The sequence below is a fragment of the Leptodactylus fuscus genome, chromosome 8 (genome assembly GCF_031893055.1).
Source record: "Leptodactylus fuscus isolate aLepFus1 chromosome 8, aLepFus1.hap2, whole genome shotgun sequence".
Taxonomy (NCBI): domain Eukaryota; kingdom Metazoa; phylum Chordata; class Amphibia; order Anura; family Leptodactylidae; genus Leptodactylus; species Leptodactylus fuscus.
The window spans coordinates 23,055,460-23,073,310 of NC_134272.1; the positions used below are offsets into that span (position 1 = coordinate 23,055,460).

The 17,851-nt window shown below is 44.9% G+C and overlaps 1 protein-coding gene across 1 annotated transcript; it reads left to right on the forward strand.

Moving 5' to 3' along the window:
• The first annotated feature begins 2,705 nt into the window (after positions 1–2,705).
• LOC142217418 (uncharacterized) lies at positions 2,706–17,114 on the forward strand. The gene is made up of 10 exons (XM_075285656.1): positions 2,706–2,857; positions 5,129–5,397; positions 5,957–6,187; positions 9,035–9,096; positions 10,666–11,008; positions 11,110–11,316; positions 12,025–12,068; positions 13,391–13,748; positions 13,829–14,029; positions 15,849–17,114. The coding sequence occupies exons 2-10, from the start codon at positions 5,133–5,135 to the stop codon at positions 17,018–17,020; spliced, it is 2,883 nt and encodes a 960-aa protein (XP_075141757.1). The 5' UTR covers positions 2,706–2,857; positions 5,129–5,132; the 3' UTR covers positions 17,021–17,114.
• Positions 17,115–17,851: the final 737 nt, after the last annotated feature.

Below are 17,851 nucleotides of genomic sequence, written 5' to 3' on the forward strand. Positions count from 1 at the left end.
GGCCCCCTAGATGCACACACTGGCCCCCTAGATGCACACACTGGCCCCCTAGATGTACACACTGGCCCCCTAGATGTACACACTAGCCCCCTAGATGCACACACTGGCCCCTAGATGCACACACTGGCCCCCTAGATGCACACACTGGCCCCCTAGATGTACACACTGGCCCCCTAGATGTACACACTGGCCCCCTAGATGTACACACTGGCCCCCTAGATGCACACACTGGCCCCCTAGATGTACACACTGGCCCCCTAGATGTACACACTGGCCCCCTAGATGCACACACTGGCCCCCTAGATGTACACACTGGCCCCCTAGATGCACACACTGGCCCTCTAGATCAGTGATGGTGAACCTTTTAGAGACTGAGTGCCCAAACTGCAACCCAAAACCCACAAAATTTTCGCGGAGTGCCAACACGACAATATAGACTTAATACTATGCGGATCCACAATTGCGGACAGTTACTGACCAAAAATTACAGTCATGTGGGGCTTTACAGAGCTTTCAATAATACAAACAACGTTGTACTGAAATGTAAAGGTCTCGGCATTTGGTACTTTGAACAATTAATTTTCACTATTTACATCGCACAGGATCTGTTTTATAGTTACCGTGTAATATTCTTACATCCTGTACTAATATCACGTCTGCTATAAAACAGATACTGTGTGATATAAATAGTGAGGGGACCCCAGACAGTATTATATGCTCTGCAGTGGGCCCACCACACAATATTATATTCTCCACAGTACCACAGTAGCCCCCCAGTGTTATATGCTCCGCAGTAGGTGTCCCCCCCCCCACAGGATTATATGCTCCACAGTGGCATCCACACACAGTATTGTGTGCTTATAAATAGGCCCCCCTCAGTATTATATGCTCTTTAGTACACCCCCCAGTATTATAAGTCACCCCATTATCATAAGCCCCCCCAGTACTATACACTCCCCCCAGTATTATAAGCCCCCTCAGTATTATACACTCCCCCCAGTATTATACAATCCCCCCAGTATTATACACCCCACCCAGTATTATACACTCCCCCAGTATTATACACTCCCCCCAGTATTATAAGCCCCCTCAGTATTATACACTCCCCCCAGTATTATACACTCCCCCCAGTATTATACACCCCACCCAGTATTATAAGCCCCCCCAGTATTATACACTCCCCCCAGTATTATAAGCCCCCTCAGTATTATACACTCCCCCCAGTATTATACACTCCCCCCAGTATTATACACCCCACCCAGTATTATAAGCCCCCCCAGTATTATACACTCCCCCCAGTATTATACACCCCACCCAGTATTATAAGCCCCCCCAGTATTATACACTCCCCCCAGTATCATACACCCCACCAAGTATTATAAGCGCTCCCCCCAACATCATATACACAGTGAGCCACTCTCATACTCACCCCTGAAGAGCCGCCGGCATCCACCTTCTTGTCACTGGCGGCGCTGATGACGTCATCGCGCCCGCGTCGGGGCAGAGGTCAAACTCTGCAGCCAGTGTAGGCCGCGGTCGCGCGATCCGCGGCCTACCCTGACAGCTTTCAGCTGTATGTGCATTTGCACATACAACTGAAGGCAGTGATCGCTCATCAACGGGGAATCCTGTACCGGATTCCCTGTTGGTGAGCGATCCGGGCGACCGCACGCGTGCCAGCATGGAGGGCTCTGCGTGCCCTCTCTGGCACGCGTGCCATAGGTTCGCCATCACTGCTCTAGATGCACACGCTGGCCCCCTAGATGCACACACTGGCCCCCTAGATGCACACGCTGGCCCCCTAGATGCACACGCTGGCCCTCTAGATGCACACACTGGCCCCCTAAATGCACACACTGGCCCCCTAGATGCACACACTAGCCCCCTAGATGCACACACTGGCCCCTAGATGCACACACTGGCCCCTAGATGCACACACTGGCCCCTAGATGCACACACTGGCCCCCTAGATGCACACACTGGCCCCTAGATGCACACACTGGCCCCCTAGATGCACACGCTGGCCCCCTAGATGCACACGCTGGCCCCCTAGATGCACACGCTGGCCCTCTAGATGCACACACTGGCCCCCTAAATGCACACACTGGCCCCCTAGATGCACACACTAGCCCCCTAGATGCACACACTGGCCCCTAGATGCACACACTGGCCCCTAGATGCACACACTGGCCCCTAGATGCACACACTGGCCCCCTAGATGCACACACTGGCCCCTAGATGCACACACTGGCCCCCTAAATGCACACACTGGACCCCTAGATGCACACACTAGCCCCCTAGATGCACACACTGGCCCCTAGATGCACACACTGGCCCCTAGATGCACACACTGGCCCCCTAGATGCACACACTGGCCCTCTAGATGCACACACTGGCCCCCTAGATGCACACACTGGCCCTCTAGATGCACACACTGGCCCCCTAGATGCACACACTGGCCCCCTAGATGTACATACTAAGCCCCTCAGTGCACACACTGACCCCTCCATACACAGACCCCTCTGTTACCCTGACATGTGACAGCTGCAGACTCTGCTCAGTCTCTTTTCCTCCAGGGTGTGGCAAAGACAGAAATATATCAGACAAAGTAAAAGTGAAACTAAAAGAGAGAAGGAGGAGGAGGAGGAGAGGGGGAGAGGAGAATAGTCACACTGACTTATAGGAAACCAAAGACAAGACAAGAACCCGGAGACTGAGAGAAGGAGAGACAGACAGAGAGAAAGACAGAAGTGACAACAACCTGTAAACTGAGAGACAGAGCAAGTGGCTGCGAGACAGAGACAAGGAGAGAGGGAGACAACGCTGGGGAAGAAGACATCGGCTTCAGAGAAGAAAGGTGAGGCCTCTGGTGTGTGATAGGACAAGGGGCAATACTCTTATTATAGACGACTGCGACAACGTACAGAGGAGACAAACATATATATATATATATATATATATATATATATATATATATATATATATATATACAGTGCTGTGCAAAAGTTATAGGTAGGTGAGGGAAAATCATGCAGGGTAAGAATACTTTCAGAAGGGTTAATGCTTTCTTTTTGTTACTTAAAAAGGAAGTGAAGGCGTTTACCAGGTCATTGACCATAAATGTGGGGAGCAGTGACCTAGCAGAGGGTTACTCACCTATCCTCCACCCTGCACTGCTCCGGGTCAGATATTTCTCTGTTGCACTTCAGTTTCTGGGATCGCCCACCATACATGAAATACTCGGAGATGTCTGTGCACTGACCCGGGCACATCTGGACCAGAGCAGTGCAGCGTCAGGGAGAGGTACGTTACTTTTTACTATGTTACTGCCTGTAAATCTGGCCCTTTCCTATATATTTTGTATGCACTGAAAAACCACTAAGGCTTCTAGTTATGCTATAGGGTGCACTATAATGGAGACTTCAGGGAGCCTTCACACGGAGTAAACGCGCGTGTATTTTTGCAAAATACACATGTAAAAATACACGTGTAAAAATAAGACTCCCATTGACTTCAATGATATTTTTTAAATGTGTAAAAATACGCCTGTAAAATGTCATTGAAGTCAATGGGAGTCTTATTTTTACACATGTATTTTGCAAAAATACACGCACGTTTACTCCGTGTGAAGGCTATGGGATTATTATGGGGTGATTGTATCATGTATATCTGGTGGACCGGTCATTGATGAGTTCCGTCTGTCAGTATTCACACAGGTATAGACAGCTTTAGTTTGCTTAGTTTTTCTCCCCGTCTTCCTTGTATTTATCTGCAGCGTTTATACCTTGTTGTGATATGAAAGTTTCAGCACAAAGTCCGCAACAATGTATCTGACACACGGTATCTATAACCAGTAGAGATGAGTGAACTGTTTCAGATCTAACCAGATTTGACACAAATTTTCCAAAAGTTTGGGGTTCAACCCAAACCCAAAATTTTGCGAATTCATCACTCCCAAACCGGAAGTGTAATTATTATACTCAGGACTCTTCAGACCCCAGAGTATAATAGGAAGAGGCCTAAGGGAGGTGTAAAAAATATCGAACTGTTATATTCACCTTCCCTCACCTCTTTAGGGCCTACTTGCAGCATTCGGTCCTCTTCTGGTCTCTTCCAGCCTCTCCTGAGTGACGTCATGCGCCCCAGGGTCAGTACCTAGTCCTGTGATTGGGCCTCAGCGGTCACATGGTTCATCAACCAGGAGGCTGGAAAAGGCCAGAAGAGAGCCAGCAAGAGAGAGAGAGCGCTGAACACAGCAAGAAGGCCAAAAAAATGTAAGGGAAGGTGAGTATCCCTGGGCCTCCCCCTATTATACTATGGGGTCTCTTGTACATAGTCCAGTCACATTAATGTGACCACCTGTCAAAATCCAGAATAACCCCCTTTGGCAGAGCGGACCGCTGCGAGACATGCAGGAAGAGAGGGGATGTTGTGATGATGTCACTGGGATGTTGAGCCATGCCGACTCCAGTGCCGTGGCCAGCTGCGCTAGGTTACACAGTTGAGCATCCATAGCGCGAACAACCCGATCAAGGTGGTCCCACAGATTCTCTATTGGGTTCAAGTCTGGGGAATTTGCTGGCCAAGGGAGTACGGTAAACTCATCCTGGTGCTCCTCCAACCACGCACGTACACTGCGAGCTTTATGACACGTTGCATTGTCCTGCTGGTAGATGCCATCATCCTGAGGAAAAACAATTCGCATGTAGGGGTGAACATGGTCCGCAAGGATAGATGCATACTTGTGTTGATCCATCGTGCCTTCCACAATGATGACACGTGCCTTCTGCAATTGATTATTTAACGTTGACATCAAAAGTAGACGGTGGTCACATTAATATGGCTGAACTGTGTACTTGGCCTATATCACTCTGACCTGTGCTGTCATTTGATGCCTTTTTTGTCCCAGTGTTTCCATCGTGGCCAAAATGCTGCATGTTCACATTATACTGTAGGTCTTGGCCTTAATGTGTTTCCAGGTATATAACTGTTCTTAGACTATGTTCACATTGCCAAATTTAGAGCAACATTTTGTAACAGTATTTGACATAGCACCATTCCAGTGAGTATACCGTGTCCGTTGAAGAAATCATTGATTCAGGTCATAACTTGTGTCTTTCTTCTGCAGAAGCATGGCTGTTGTAGGGATCAGCTCCAGATCTTCTGAGAAGGACTTGCAATGGTTGTTGGACTTCATCAGAAATATGTTTTGTCAAACCGTGGCCGACGTGAAGTATCTGCAAATAACCAACAACAACTCATTAGAGTGGGAGAGAAAAGTGAGAAGTTGTTCGGTCGGGATTCTCTATCATACCAAACGTCAGGGACGTCTTAATATTACTAATGTAGAAGGGGCGTTGTACAACGAGGAGCTGAAGTATCTCTCCAAAACTCTAGGTAACGGTGACATTTTAATACTTATTACTCAGGGCTCTCATGTAGACCTGTGGCCAGGAATAATACGTTAATGAGGCATCATGACTAAGGCCCAGTTCTTATCTGCGTACGGTATTCCGTTTAGTTAGTCTACTTAAGGACCCCCCCCAAACGGCATATCAAATGCAATATAAAGCGATAAGCAATAACACCACACGGACCCCATAGACTATAATGGGGTCCATGTGTTTTCTGCGCGGTGTCTACTTGAAACATACAGAGAGGAAAGTGCTGCTTGAAATACTTTTCTCTCCGCATGATTCGTGCGGACACCTCGTGGAAAACACGAATCCCATTATAATCTATGGGGTCCGTGTGGTCCATTGCTCACCGGTTTTTAATGCATTCGGTATTCCTCCCTGTCTACAAGTAGATTCCCTGAACGGAATATCAAATGCAGATGTGAACCAGGCCTAAAGAACTTTGTGGCTCTTGGTCTCCTCTATCAAGTATTGGCTCTATTCTGTCTGGATCCTTCTTCTGTCACATGATCTCTAGGTAGTGTCATTCACTTTCACAGGCAGAAATAATGTCCTGGTGGTGTTGGATGATCTGGAGAAGTTCTCTGATAGCGAGAGGCTGAGGATCCTGGATTCACAACCTTGGCTGAAGGACATGTCATCTGATCTCCTTCTCTTCCCCCAAAGTGGCAAAACTGAAGAAGCCTATAAAAAGATGGAAGAGTTTTTTAAGGTCTTTGGCAATAAAGCAGCAAGTGGGGAATGCCAAGTCAAAGCCTACAAGTCAAAAGGTAAAATAATGGAAAAAAAAAAAAAGAGCCACAAAATAACAGCAAAATATTATCATATAATGCAAGGCCAAACCAAAAACCTTGGCGGAGAAGACTGAGAATCGCATTGCGTTTTTTTCTGCAGCAGTTTTCACAGAAAGTTTGAAGAGTTTTCTCTGTGGACTTTCTGCTTAAATTATACCTATATAGACACCAACAATGTTCCTGTTGGTATAATTGACATACTGCAGTTTACAATCAAATCGTGGCTTTTTTACAATGTGTGTTCCTGGCCTAAAACTGTTTATAGTAAATGCTACTAATAATCAGACTTTTTTCAGATTCCCTTACAGTCCATCTAGAGCAGGGGTGGGCAATTAATTTTCCCATGGGGCCGCATAAGAAATTGAAACTATGCTAGAGGGCCGTGCCATGGCAAATTTAGCCCCACCCACTTCTATGTTGACTCCGCCCATTCCCAATCATCTTTCCACGTGCCCCCACAAAGTATAATCCTCCTACAGTCACCCGTATATTATATGTCCCCACATTATAATGTTCCCTTCCAACTGCCCCACAGTATTAAGTCCCTCTCCTGGTGCCCCAGTATAAACTGGTGGAAACTAGAGGGGACACAAAACTGGAGCAGCTGGAGGGGGACATTAAACAGTGGGGGTAGTTGGAGGGGGGCAATAAATTGACAGCTGAAGCGGGACATGAAACTGGGGGCAACTAGAGGGGGACATTAAAATCGGGAAGCAGACATTAAACTGTAGGGGTAGCTGGAGGGTGACATTAAACTGGAGGCAACTAGAGGCAGACAGGTCCCCCTATAGCTACCTCCATGGTTTAATGTCCCCCCAGTCTAAGTGCCCTCTTCATCTACCCCCAGTTTCATGTCCCCCCCTCCATCTCTCCCCCAGTTTCATGTTCCCCCCTCCATCTGCCATCTCTGCCCTAGTATAACATTCCCCTTCCATCTCCATGCCCCTAGGTTACTGAGACAGACACAGACAGACACATATAGACACACACACACACATACAGACACACACATACATACAGACACATATAGACACACACATATAGACGGATACATATAGACGAGCACACATACAGACACATACATACAGACACACACATATAGACAGACAGACACATATAGACACACACACACAGACACACACATATAGACAGACACATATAGACATACAGACACATATAGACACACACACACTCTCCACCCTGCAGCTCACCTTACATCTCAGTACCTTATGACACACTCACATGTCTCCATCTTCTGCCGCCACTAAGACACGCCCCCCTAGACATGCCCCCTAGACACACCTCCCTAGTCAAAGCTGTGCGGGCCGAACTGAATCAGTCAGAGGGCCGGATATGGCCCGGGGGCCGGACTTTGCCCAGGTCTGATCTAGAGGTCTGGGCAAATGGTTGCCCTTTTTTGAAAATTGGAGGTTTTAGACTCTTGCAGAAGAACGTGGCTGAGAACAGTGTGCTTTACTATTTTGTGGCCCCTATTCATTTAATGTAAGGGCCCACTGAAGCACAGGCGACACACGGGTGACATCCGTGTATCCCCTGTGCACCGCCCATGCCTTCAATTCACGGCAATTCAGAAGTACGTGTCGTGTGCAACCAGCCTTAGTCAGTAAGTGCAAGATGATGAAGGATGGACCCAACTCATATCATGTCTATGGAGGATGAGGAGCAGAAACTCAGCATGAAGTGGTATTATTGTGTCATGAACTAAAACTAGAATCTCTATGGCAAAGGTGTAGCCAGGATTTCCTTCGATCCAGATAAAGGTACAGTTTGCTGACACCCTGGCCAGGGCAGAGTGGATTGATGATGTCCATCCCCTAGATCCTGGCACATATTGCATATTTACTACTGGCCTCCTTTGGTACACTGTTGATAAGACTCTATCCACACAAATGTGAAAAGCAGCCGCATGACGGACATTTTTATAAAATTCTGCCACGTGACGGCACTAAAATCAGTGCAAATATGTGAACCTATTCACACAACCGCTAACTAATGGACCATGTGAGTGGCCCCCTAAAAAACAGGATGTGTTCTGTTTATGGCGTTTTCATGGATCACTCCTTCGACAAAAGTGTATGAGGATCGGCAAAAACAGACACCATATGGATGCAAAACAGTTGTCAAAAGGAGATGTGTCTGTTTTTGATGGCTACAAAACAGCCACAGTCATGTGATCACAGCCTTAGGCTAAGGCCCCACATTGCGGAAACGCAGCTTTTTTGTTGTTGCAGGTTTTGTTGTGTTTTTTTCAGCCAAAACCAAGAATGGTTACAAAAGGAATGGGGAATATATAGGAAGTTCTTATACTTCTGCCTTCTGCTCAAGCCACTCCTGGCTTTGGCTCAAAAAACCACAAGAAAATATGCAACAAAAAAAGCTGCGTTTCCGCAAAGTGGGGCCTTGGCCTTATACACAAGCACATGGTCAATTTCTCTTGTCTTTCTTTTATTTTTAGTAGTGGGGTAAATAGGAAAGCTGGTAGTCATTTTTCATCAATTGTCTAAGATGAACTTCACTGACCTCAGTGTGAACTAAAAATGCGGAAAACATTCAGCATCTCCTACAGTAATACTAGTGTGATCACAGCCTTACACTGACCTTCCATGTATCCTATTGAGTAGTAGTACTCAGAGGTGACCAGGACATTTTGAGGGCAGGTCATCTGCCTAAGTTCCTGGGTATATAATCTTCCTATCGAGAGACAAGACGTAGGATGAGTCTAGTAGATGTCTATAATAACATCATCAGTTCATACAAGGCTGGCATCAAGAAGCTCATTGTTAATTCTTACTTTCTTCACAGTTCCGCAGAAGTCTGGTTTCAATAATGTCTTCTCTTATGGCTGTTCCAAAATCATAAGTGCTGTAAGTTTACTTCCATCATCTTTGGTCAATACAATGAAACCTTGATAAATTGGTGCAAGTTTCGGCGCTCCACTGTTTATCATGAATGGACCACAATGTGAAGATAGCTGGATAGAAGCAATGGTGTGGACCTAACCAGTCAGAGACAGGGACACTAATCTTGCAGCAAACTGGTTTATTTAAAAAAGAGCAAAATAAATAAATGTTTACATCAGTCACAGAAAATGACCAAAATAAAATACAGCCTTAACTTCAGGCAAAACAGTAAGAAACAAAATCCTGCTCATCTGAGCTACTAACTAAACAGTAAGCTAACTATGCGTGTGTCTTACTACAGATAAGCACATTACAGTCTCACCAGACTCATTGTATCAGGACAGACCCAGACGCCTCCTCTCTCTTCCTAGGTCTTCCCTAAAGTGCAGGCTCTTCAGCCTTTTATGACCCAGTAATGAGCCCAGTACCCAGAGTTGGGGCTGAGACCCTACTTCAGACCCACCCTGGACCACACATGAGTCAGAAACCTTGGGCTGATATAGATGGACTCCAGAACTCTGCCTGTCACCGTCTCACAATACAAATCTCCTCTTTACATTTTAAGAGAGTGAGCCTGGGGAATCTTAAAGAAGGCATTGTATACATACAGAGCTGTAGTGATGCAAATAACCCAAACGATTGGAAAGTCAATTCTCCGAACACCGAGCATTTAGAAGATACGGTACAATAAAATCTTCCATAGACTGCTCGTGCTCCTGATAGTATTTTGCAAATTTCCTCATTCTTGAAATTAAAGGGTTTCCAGGCTAACTATATGGATGACCTATCCTAAGGATAGCTCAAAGGGAGAATGGTCTGACTGAAGTAGATTCAAACCAAATTTTCTAAATCATGTGTGGCCCAAAACGTTCATCACCCATGAAACGCTATTATACTCTGGGGTCTACTCAGATCCCAGAATTTAGTAAGCAGAGGCCCAAGGCAGGTGAATAAATATAACAAACAGTTATGCTCACCTTGTATCAACTCTCCTGGACATCCTTCCAGCATCTGATGGTCCTTTGGTGTTCTCTGATCGACGCAGACCCCAGAATATATTAATAGCACTTCCAGTTCATGCTGATGTCCCAAAACGATCTAGGGGCTAAAACTTACAAATATTCTCCAAATATCAGCCAAACCTCACAAATCTCATGAGATTCACCCATCTCTAACAGCTCATCAGATTGATAGGAGTCAACACCGGAGACACCCAAAAATCAGTTGTTCTCAACAGCAGATATACAGAGAACAGAGGAGTCAACACCCGGAACTCTGTAGATCAGCTGTTCTCAGCAGTCAGCACATGAAGTACAAAGCTGGAAACAGCGCCATTCTCTATGTAGTGGCCATGTTGAGTTACTGCACACCTGTTCCTTTTTAATTGAGTATGATAGGTCATCATTATAGTTAGCATGGAAGACCCCTTTGATACATGAAACTATATTACTGATGTCTATTCACCTGCCCTTTAAGAATGGGGTCTGTTATACAGATAGATATGGCTGCCTGCTCATAAATCTTGTTTTATAGCTCAGCAAACCATCCCCAGATCTCGCACAGAACCGTTTTCAGAACGGCACAATCGAAAGTCATAAGGAACCCATGAAATCAAGCCTGAAAGTCAGCATCTTCTCAAGGTCTGCTCGAAGTAACTATGAGTGGTTGATGGACCGTCTGAAGACCACGTGTATGATGAAATCCGATGATCTCCGTGCCGTCTACATTAGTAATGAATCCACACATTTCTATTCTGAGCTCCGAAACTGCTCCTTTGCCATCCTGTATCACACTCAAAAACGAGGACGACTCAACGTCACCGATGTCACCGACGCCTTGTACAACGTGGAACTCAAAGAACTCTCTCAGCATCTTGGTATGTAAGAATTTTGATGTGGATTGTGCTGAGAGACGTCATTTTAGTAAATCCTGAGAAACTGGATGGTGTTTTGTTTGGTTTTTGTCTCCTTTTCATAGGTAAAGAAAATGTCATTGTGGTGTTGGACGACCTGCAGAAAACCGACCCAACCGAGAAGAAGCGGATCCTGGTCAACCAGCCGAGCATTGGTAGACTGGCAAGAGATCTGTTTCTATTCAATGAAACAGAGAAGAACATCGAGGACTGGGTAAAGATAAGGCAAATCCTAAAGGAAGTAACAAGAAAACATGAAAGATGGGACATTGGTAAGTATTACCCATCCTTTGGCACATGGTACCACCGATACTAAAACTCCTCACACACTAGGGGCCTGTGCACATGATGTAACGTAAACCCGTGTCAGAGTCAGCGCTTCAAAACAGAATCCCATTGACTTCAATGGGTTCCGTTTAACGTGCGTAACACATTGAAATCAATGGGTTAAAAAGCCTCCCGTTGATTTCAATGTGTAGCGCGCGTAAGACGGAACCCATTGAAGTCAATGGGATTCTGTTTTGAAGTTTTGACTCTGATTCTGACTCTGACATGAATTTACGTGTCAGAATCAGCGCTGCGTTACATCGTGTGCACGGGGCCTAAGAGGGACTTATGAAGATTTGGCCTTTTATATGCTATTGTCAATCTGAAACACACTGGAGAAAGATCCATCAGATTACATTATGTTTTAATGGCACAATGAAAGTTCAGTTTTATGTTTTGTTTTTTGGCCCTCCGTGCTTCCGCCTTCCTCTCTTTTTCTTTTCCCTAATACTAAACACGGTCACCATTGCTGTTACCAGGACATTCTAGTGCAGGTTCTTAAACTAAAATCCTCAGCAATCTCTCTATATGGATATATTGCCAGAGAGAAGACACACGATGAGGCCAGTAAATGCCTATAATGTCTACATCACCCATGTGTAACATTGTCACATCAAAACATAACTGATTATTAACTCTGACTTTCTGCACAGGTCCCTGGACGCACGAGACCAATGACATTTCAGGACATTCTCAAGTAAGTCCTAAAAAAAAATATATATATATATATTCCCCACCAATCAGGTGTTCTCAGCAGCTGATAGCTGATATACACAGAACAGGAAGCAGATAGCGCTGTTCTCTGTGTAATGGTCACACTGGATACTGCAAATCAGCTCCCATTCACTTCAGAGGGACCTAAGCTGCAGTGACTCAGTTCAGCCACTACACAGAGAACAGCGCTGTTTGCTTCCTGCTTAATTCTCTTTGTATCAACAGATGATTGATGGGGGTGCTGTGTGTCAGACTCCACAAATAGGAAATGAGTGATCTATCTTTACGATAGGTCATCGATATTTTTAGCCTGGAAGACTCCATTAGGCTGAAATCACCACCTGGCATAAATGGCAAGGCAAAAAGTCACATTCACACATTGCAGAAAAATTCCTGCAGTGGAAACCGTTGTGTTTTTGGAAATCGCAGCATGCCAATTATACTCAGGCAAACGCTTGCAGTTTCTGTATAGGTATGATTGAAACAGTGAGTGCACAGAGAAAAACTCAGCAGACTTTCTGTTGAAAAGCGCTGCAAGAAAAAGCGCCATGTATTTCCGCCACGGTTTTTTCTGCATCACGTTTTGGCTGCAATCCGCTTACATGGGGCCTTAGCTTTAATGTTGTTTATACTCAATACAATGAAACATTAATAAATTCATCCAATTATCAAAGCTCTGATGTTAATCACGAATGGACATCCCGCTAATTTAGTCCATTGGCCTCAAGGCATTTATGGACACAGATGTCCCCGTTACTTTATATGAGAGGATCTGTTTGCTAAAATAGTACCCAGAGAATCTTAGGGCTAGTTCACATGGGGCTAGTGACCGCATAATTTGGTCCTGATTTTGGGCAGGAAGCCGCGTCAGAATAGGACCAAAATGTTGCGGCTTCCGACAGTGGCGGCTTCCCGCTCCGGAGTAGGCACAAATGAATGGGCCTAGTCTGGGCCTAGGCGGACACAGCGGCTTAATCAGCCGAGGAATCCACCTGAAGAAAGGTACAGCTTGCTTCTTTTTTGTGCGAGCGGGAACACACTGCTGGCATAAAACAGAACGCTAGCGGTCTACATAGACCTCTATTGTGAGGGGGCAGATTTTGAAGTGGATTCGGCGTCAAAATCCGCCCCCTCTTGCCCCCTGTGAACGAGCCCTTACAGAGGGAGCTGCATACATACTGAGTTGTGGTGATGTATACAGCCAGTTATATAGATTCCTTTAGGCCGTGCTTGCTCTTCTTGTTATTATTGGCAGATATTCATACAGATAGACATGGCTGCCTGCTCATAAATATTGTTTTACAGGTATTGATACGCAACACAACATCCCCAGATCCCCCACAGAATCGGTTACAGAAAGACACAGTCAAAAGATATCAGGATATACAACCCAGAAAATCCAGACTGAAAGTCAGCATCTTCTCAAGGTGTGCACGAAGTAACTATGACTGGTTGATGGACTGGCTGAAGACCACGTGTATGATTAGATCAGATGATCTCCGTGCCGTCTACATTACTAATAAATCAACAGATCTTTACTCTGAGCTCCAGAAATGCACCTTTGCCATCCTGTATCACTCACTAAAACAAGGACGACTCAACGTCACCGATGTCACTGACGCCTTGTACACTGAGGAGCTCAAGGAACTCTCTGAGACTCTTGGTGTGTACGAAATTTCATGTGGATAGTCCCGGTGGCCGTCATTCTGTAGACTGATGTTTTCTTTCTGTACTTTTCTACAGAAAAAGAAAATGTCATTGTGGTGATGGACGACGTGCAGAATACCGACCCACTTAGGAAGAAGATGATCCTGGACAACCAGCCGAGCATTGGTAGACTGGCCACGGACCTATTTTTGTTCAATGAAAAAAAGGATAACGCTGAGAACCTGCAAAAGATAAAGCAAATCCTACTGAAAGAAACACAAATCGATGATATTATGGGTAAGTATCAACCAGTCATGGCATCTTCTGTGTCTTATTAAACGGTACCCTGATATATACGCTACAGATATTCACACACTTAGTGTCATTTCAGCAGATTCGGACGGAAATTTATCAACATGTTAGTTTGTTAAAAGTCTTTTTTTTTTCTTGAAATCCTGGATTTTTTCACTCTTGTTTCTGTATTGAGAGCTGTTCCTGCCTCTCACTGAATGTTACTGTGTACCTGTGGGGCTGCGTGGTAGAGAATATGAGGGGACTTCGAAAAGTTACTGTTACATCAAAAGTTGTCCGAAAGGTGAGGTACGCTGTAAAGGGAGTCTATCATTTCATTTATTCAGTAAGCACACATTGGAACGGCCTCTCCTCCTCACAGCTGTTTTTGAAATATATTGTTTTTTGGCAAATATGTAAATGAAGCTCAGGCAGCACCACAGAGTCATACCTTGTGCCCAAGCACCACAGCGTCATACCATTTATGCTGCCTCCTGGGCCATTCCGCCATTACTTTATGCAGACTAGCTCATCGTCTTCACTGCCTAGCCGCCACCTCTGTCTTCAGCAGGATCCAAATCCTGTGCATGCGCTGTACGTGTGGCCACTATGGGTTTGGGCCACGCGTACTGCGCATGTTCCGCTAGCCAGGCTTATTATAGTCCTGCATGTGCAGGATTTGGATCCCATTGAGGATAGATGCAGTTGCTAGGCAGTGAAGAGGATGAGCTTATCTGCATAAAGGAATGGCGGAATGTCCGAGGAGGCGGCATCAATGGTATGATGCTGTGGTGCTCAGGCACAAGGTATGACGCGGTGGTGCTCAGGCACAAGGTATGACGCGGTGGTGCTCAGGCACAAGGTATGACGCGGTGGTGCTCAGGCACAAGGTATGATGCTGTGGTGCTCAGGTACAAGGTATGACGCTGTGGTGCTCAGGTACAAGGTATGACGCGGTGGTGCTCAGGTACAAGGTATGACGCGGTGGTGCTCAGGTACAAGGTATGACGCAGTGGTGCTCAGGCACAAGGTATGACACGGTGGTGCTCAGGTACAAGGTATGACGCGGTGGTGCTCAGGTACAAGGTATGACGCGCTGGTGCTCAGGTACAAGGTATGACGCGGTGGTGCTCAGGTACAAGGTATGATACTGGTCCTCCGTGAGCTTCATTTACATATCTGCCAAAAACAATATATTTCAAAAACGGCTGCGAGAAGGAGAGAAAGAGAGTTTGAACTAGAATAGCCTTTCTAAAGGCTATCCCAACATGTGTTTACTTAAAAAACGAAATCCCCGATGATAGACTCCCCTTAGAAAAAAACAAAATGTTTAGAATTGGCATATGAAACACACGTGTATCATAGATCGGTGTCAATTTAAGCCATAAATTGACCCTGAGGAGATTATGTTTATCACATTGAAACCGGTGACATTATGTGATTCTTTCGGTGGCCCTCTGTTGTCCTTGCGCCAGCACTCCTGGGGCTTCTGAGCTGATTGGACAATGCATGTACCAAAGGAACCACAATGCACTCAGGAAACTTTGGGACAGGAATCTCTTGCATATAATACTGGCAAAAGGATAGGGCACAGCATGCGTCCACTAAATACAATTGGCCCACCATAGAACACAACAGAATCAGGGCAAATTATTTCAAAAAATTACACATGAGCAATAAAAGCTGTTGTAAATTATTGTACAGTTTGTATTGACTACCTGTAGTTCATGTTGTTAGAGCAGTTTTCTATAAAATAATAGGAATATTTTCATGCACAGACCAAGTGATAAAAATTAACCCAATGTTTTTGGTCCTCTCTTTGTAGATTATTCACCATCTGGATTTGAACCTGATTTCCAATGCTCTCCAGAACCGCAACAAGCAGATGCTCACGCAGATAGGGTAGATGACATGTCCCCAAATTCAGGCAATTCATCTACAACACATATTACAGAGCCTATCTGTTCTTATCCTCCTGGTTTAATCAAGAGAGATGCCAATGGTTCAGGGGGGCCAGACCGCAAAAAATTGCATCTAGACCCTAAACCTGCTGTGCAAGAGGATAGCACAATCCAAGATGTATTTCCTTTACCCCTTTTAGAGAAGGTGAATATAATAAATACTGAATGGAAGGAGTGTCAGAAAATAATACAAACAGAATTCACTCAAAGGAGTCAAAAGTTAGAAACGCTGCAAAAGGAAAATGGGGAACTTCAAAGACAACTCAAGGAGTTGAGTGATGCAGTTGCTCAGAAACAGTTAGAAAACCGAGAAAACATAGAGAAGATGGAACAGAGAATCCAAGACCTGCAGAAGAAACTACAAGAAAAGGAAGATGCTGAAAAACAAAGCAGGAAAGAGGCAGAACTTACTATAAACACGCTCCACGATGATCTGTATTACACTGAAAAGACCATAGCAGAAAATCAGGGAACAATCCAGATGATGGAAAAGAACATTGACAAACTAAAGAGGGAACTACAGAAGAAAGAAGATGATGAAAGACAAGACAGAATAAAGACAAACATCACTATAGAGGAGCTCTCGAAGGATCTGCATGACAAGAATAGGACCATAGAAAGTAAAGATGAAAGGATCCAGAAGATGGAGCAAACATTTCGACAGATAAAGCAACACATTAATGAAACGAGGACCAATCTAAATCAAGAGCAAGCTGGAGAGAACTACAGGAAGCAACAAAGGCAACATCAAGAATCCCAACAATACAGACTGAGGAACCCAATATCTGGACAAGAAGATGACGAAATGAGCCATAGTGAGCACAGAGGTTGTAAGGCGCACGTAAATCATGAACATTCTCTGGTGGACAGAAATCAAAGTAGAATTGATACAGTGTGTCAGAAACAAAGCCCGGCCTCAGCAAATGGCCTGATAGATCAGCTAGCACAAATAATAAATCAAAAGAATGAAGAAATCCAGAAGCTACAGTCTGTACTAGAGGATACAGAAACACTCGTATGTCAAATACTGGAGTAATTGGAAAAATGTTAAACCAAGTCAGTAGAAGCAGCAAAAACTTGGGTGACCCCCATGGTCATGTAGAAGAGGCTTATTGAAGCTTTATCATGTACACGAGCCCCTGGTGTGGGTGTAAATGTTTAGTTGAACTGAAATCCAAAATATGTTCCATTTAAATCTGTCCAAAATTAAATCTATGAAATGACCTGTTGGATCTCATTGAGTTATTCCGATCATACCCTAAGGCCGGGGCCCCACCTGGCGTAACTGTTGCTGAAAACACGTGGCATCTTACAGTCACTGTGTAGTGGCCACATGCGGTAAAATACTGCAGCAGATACACTGTGATTTCCAAAACCGGTGCGGTTTTGGAAATTGTAGCATGTCAATTAATGGAAACACCAGCGGTTGCAGAGGTTTCAGGAAACCTCTGTGGACTTTCTGTGAAAAGCGATGCATTGCAGCTGTGATTTTTCCTGTAGCGCTTCTTTGAAGTGGGATGCTACATGGGGCCTTAGCCTAAAGGGTCCATAGGGGTGCGGTGGAAGGGGCTGTGGGTAACAATCATTTAATATACAACTCCAGTCCTGTAACACAGAGAGGCTTATAGATAAGAGCAGTAAATATACAGTCGTGGCCAAAAGTTTTGAGGATGATACAAATATTAATTTTTACAAAGTCTACTGCTTCAGTTTTCCTAATGGCAATTTGCATATACTCCAGAATGTTATAAAGAGTGATCAGCTTAACAGCAATTACTTGCAAAGTCAATATTTGCCTAGAAAATGAACTTTATCCCCCAAAACACATTTCAACATCATTGCAGCCCTGCCTTAAAAGGACCAGCTA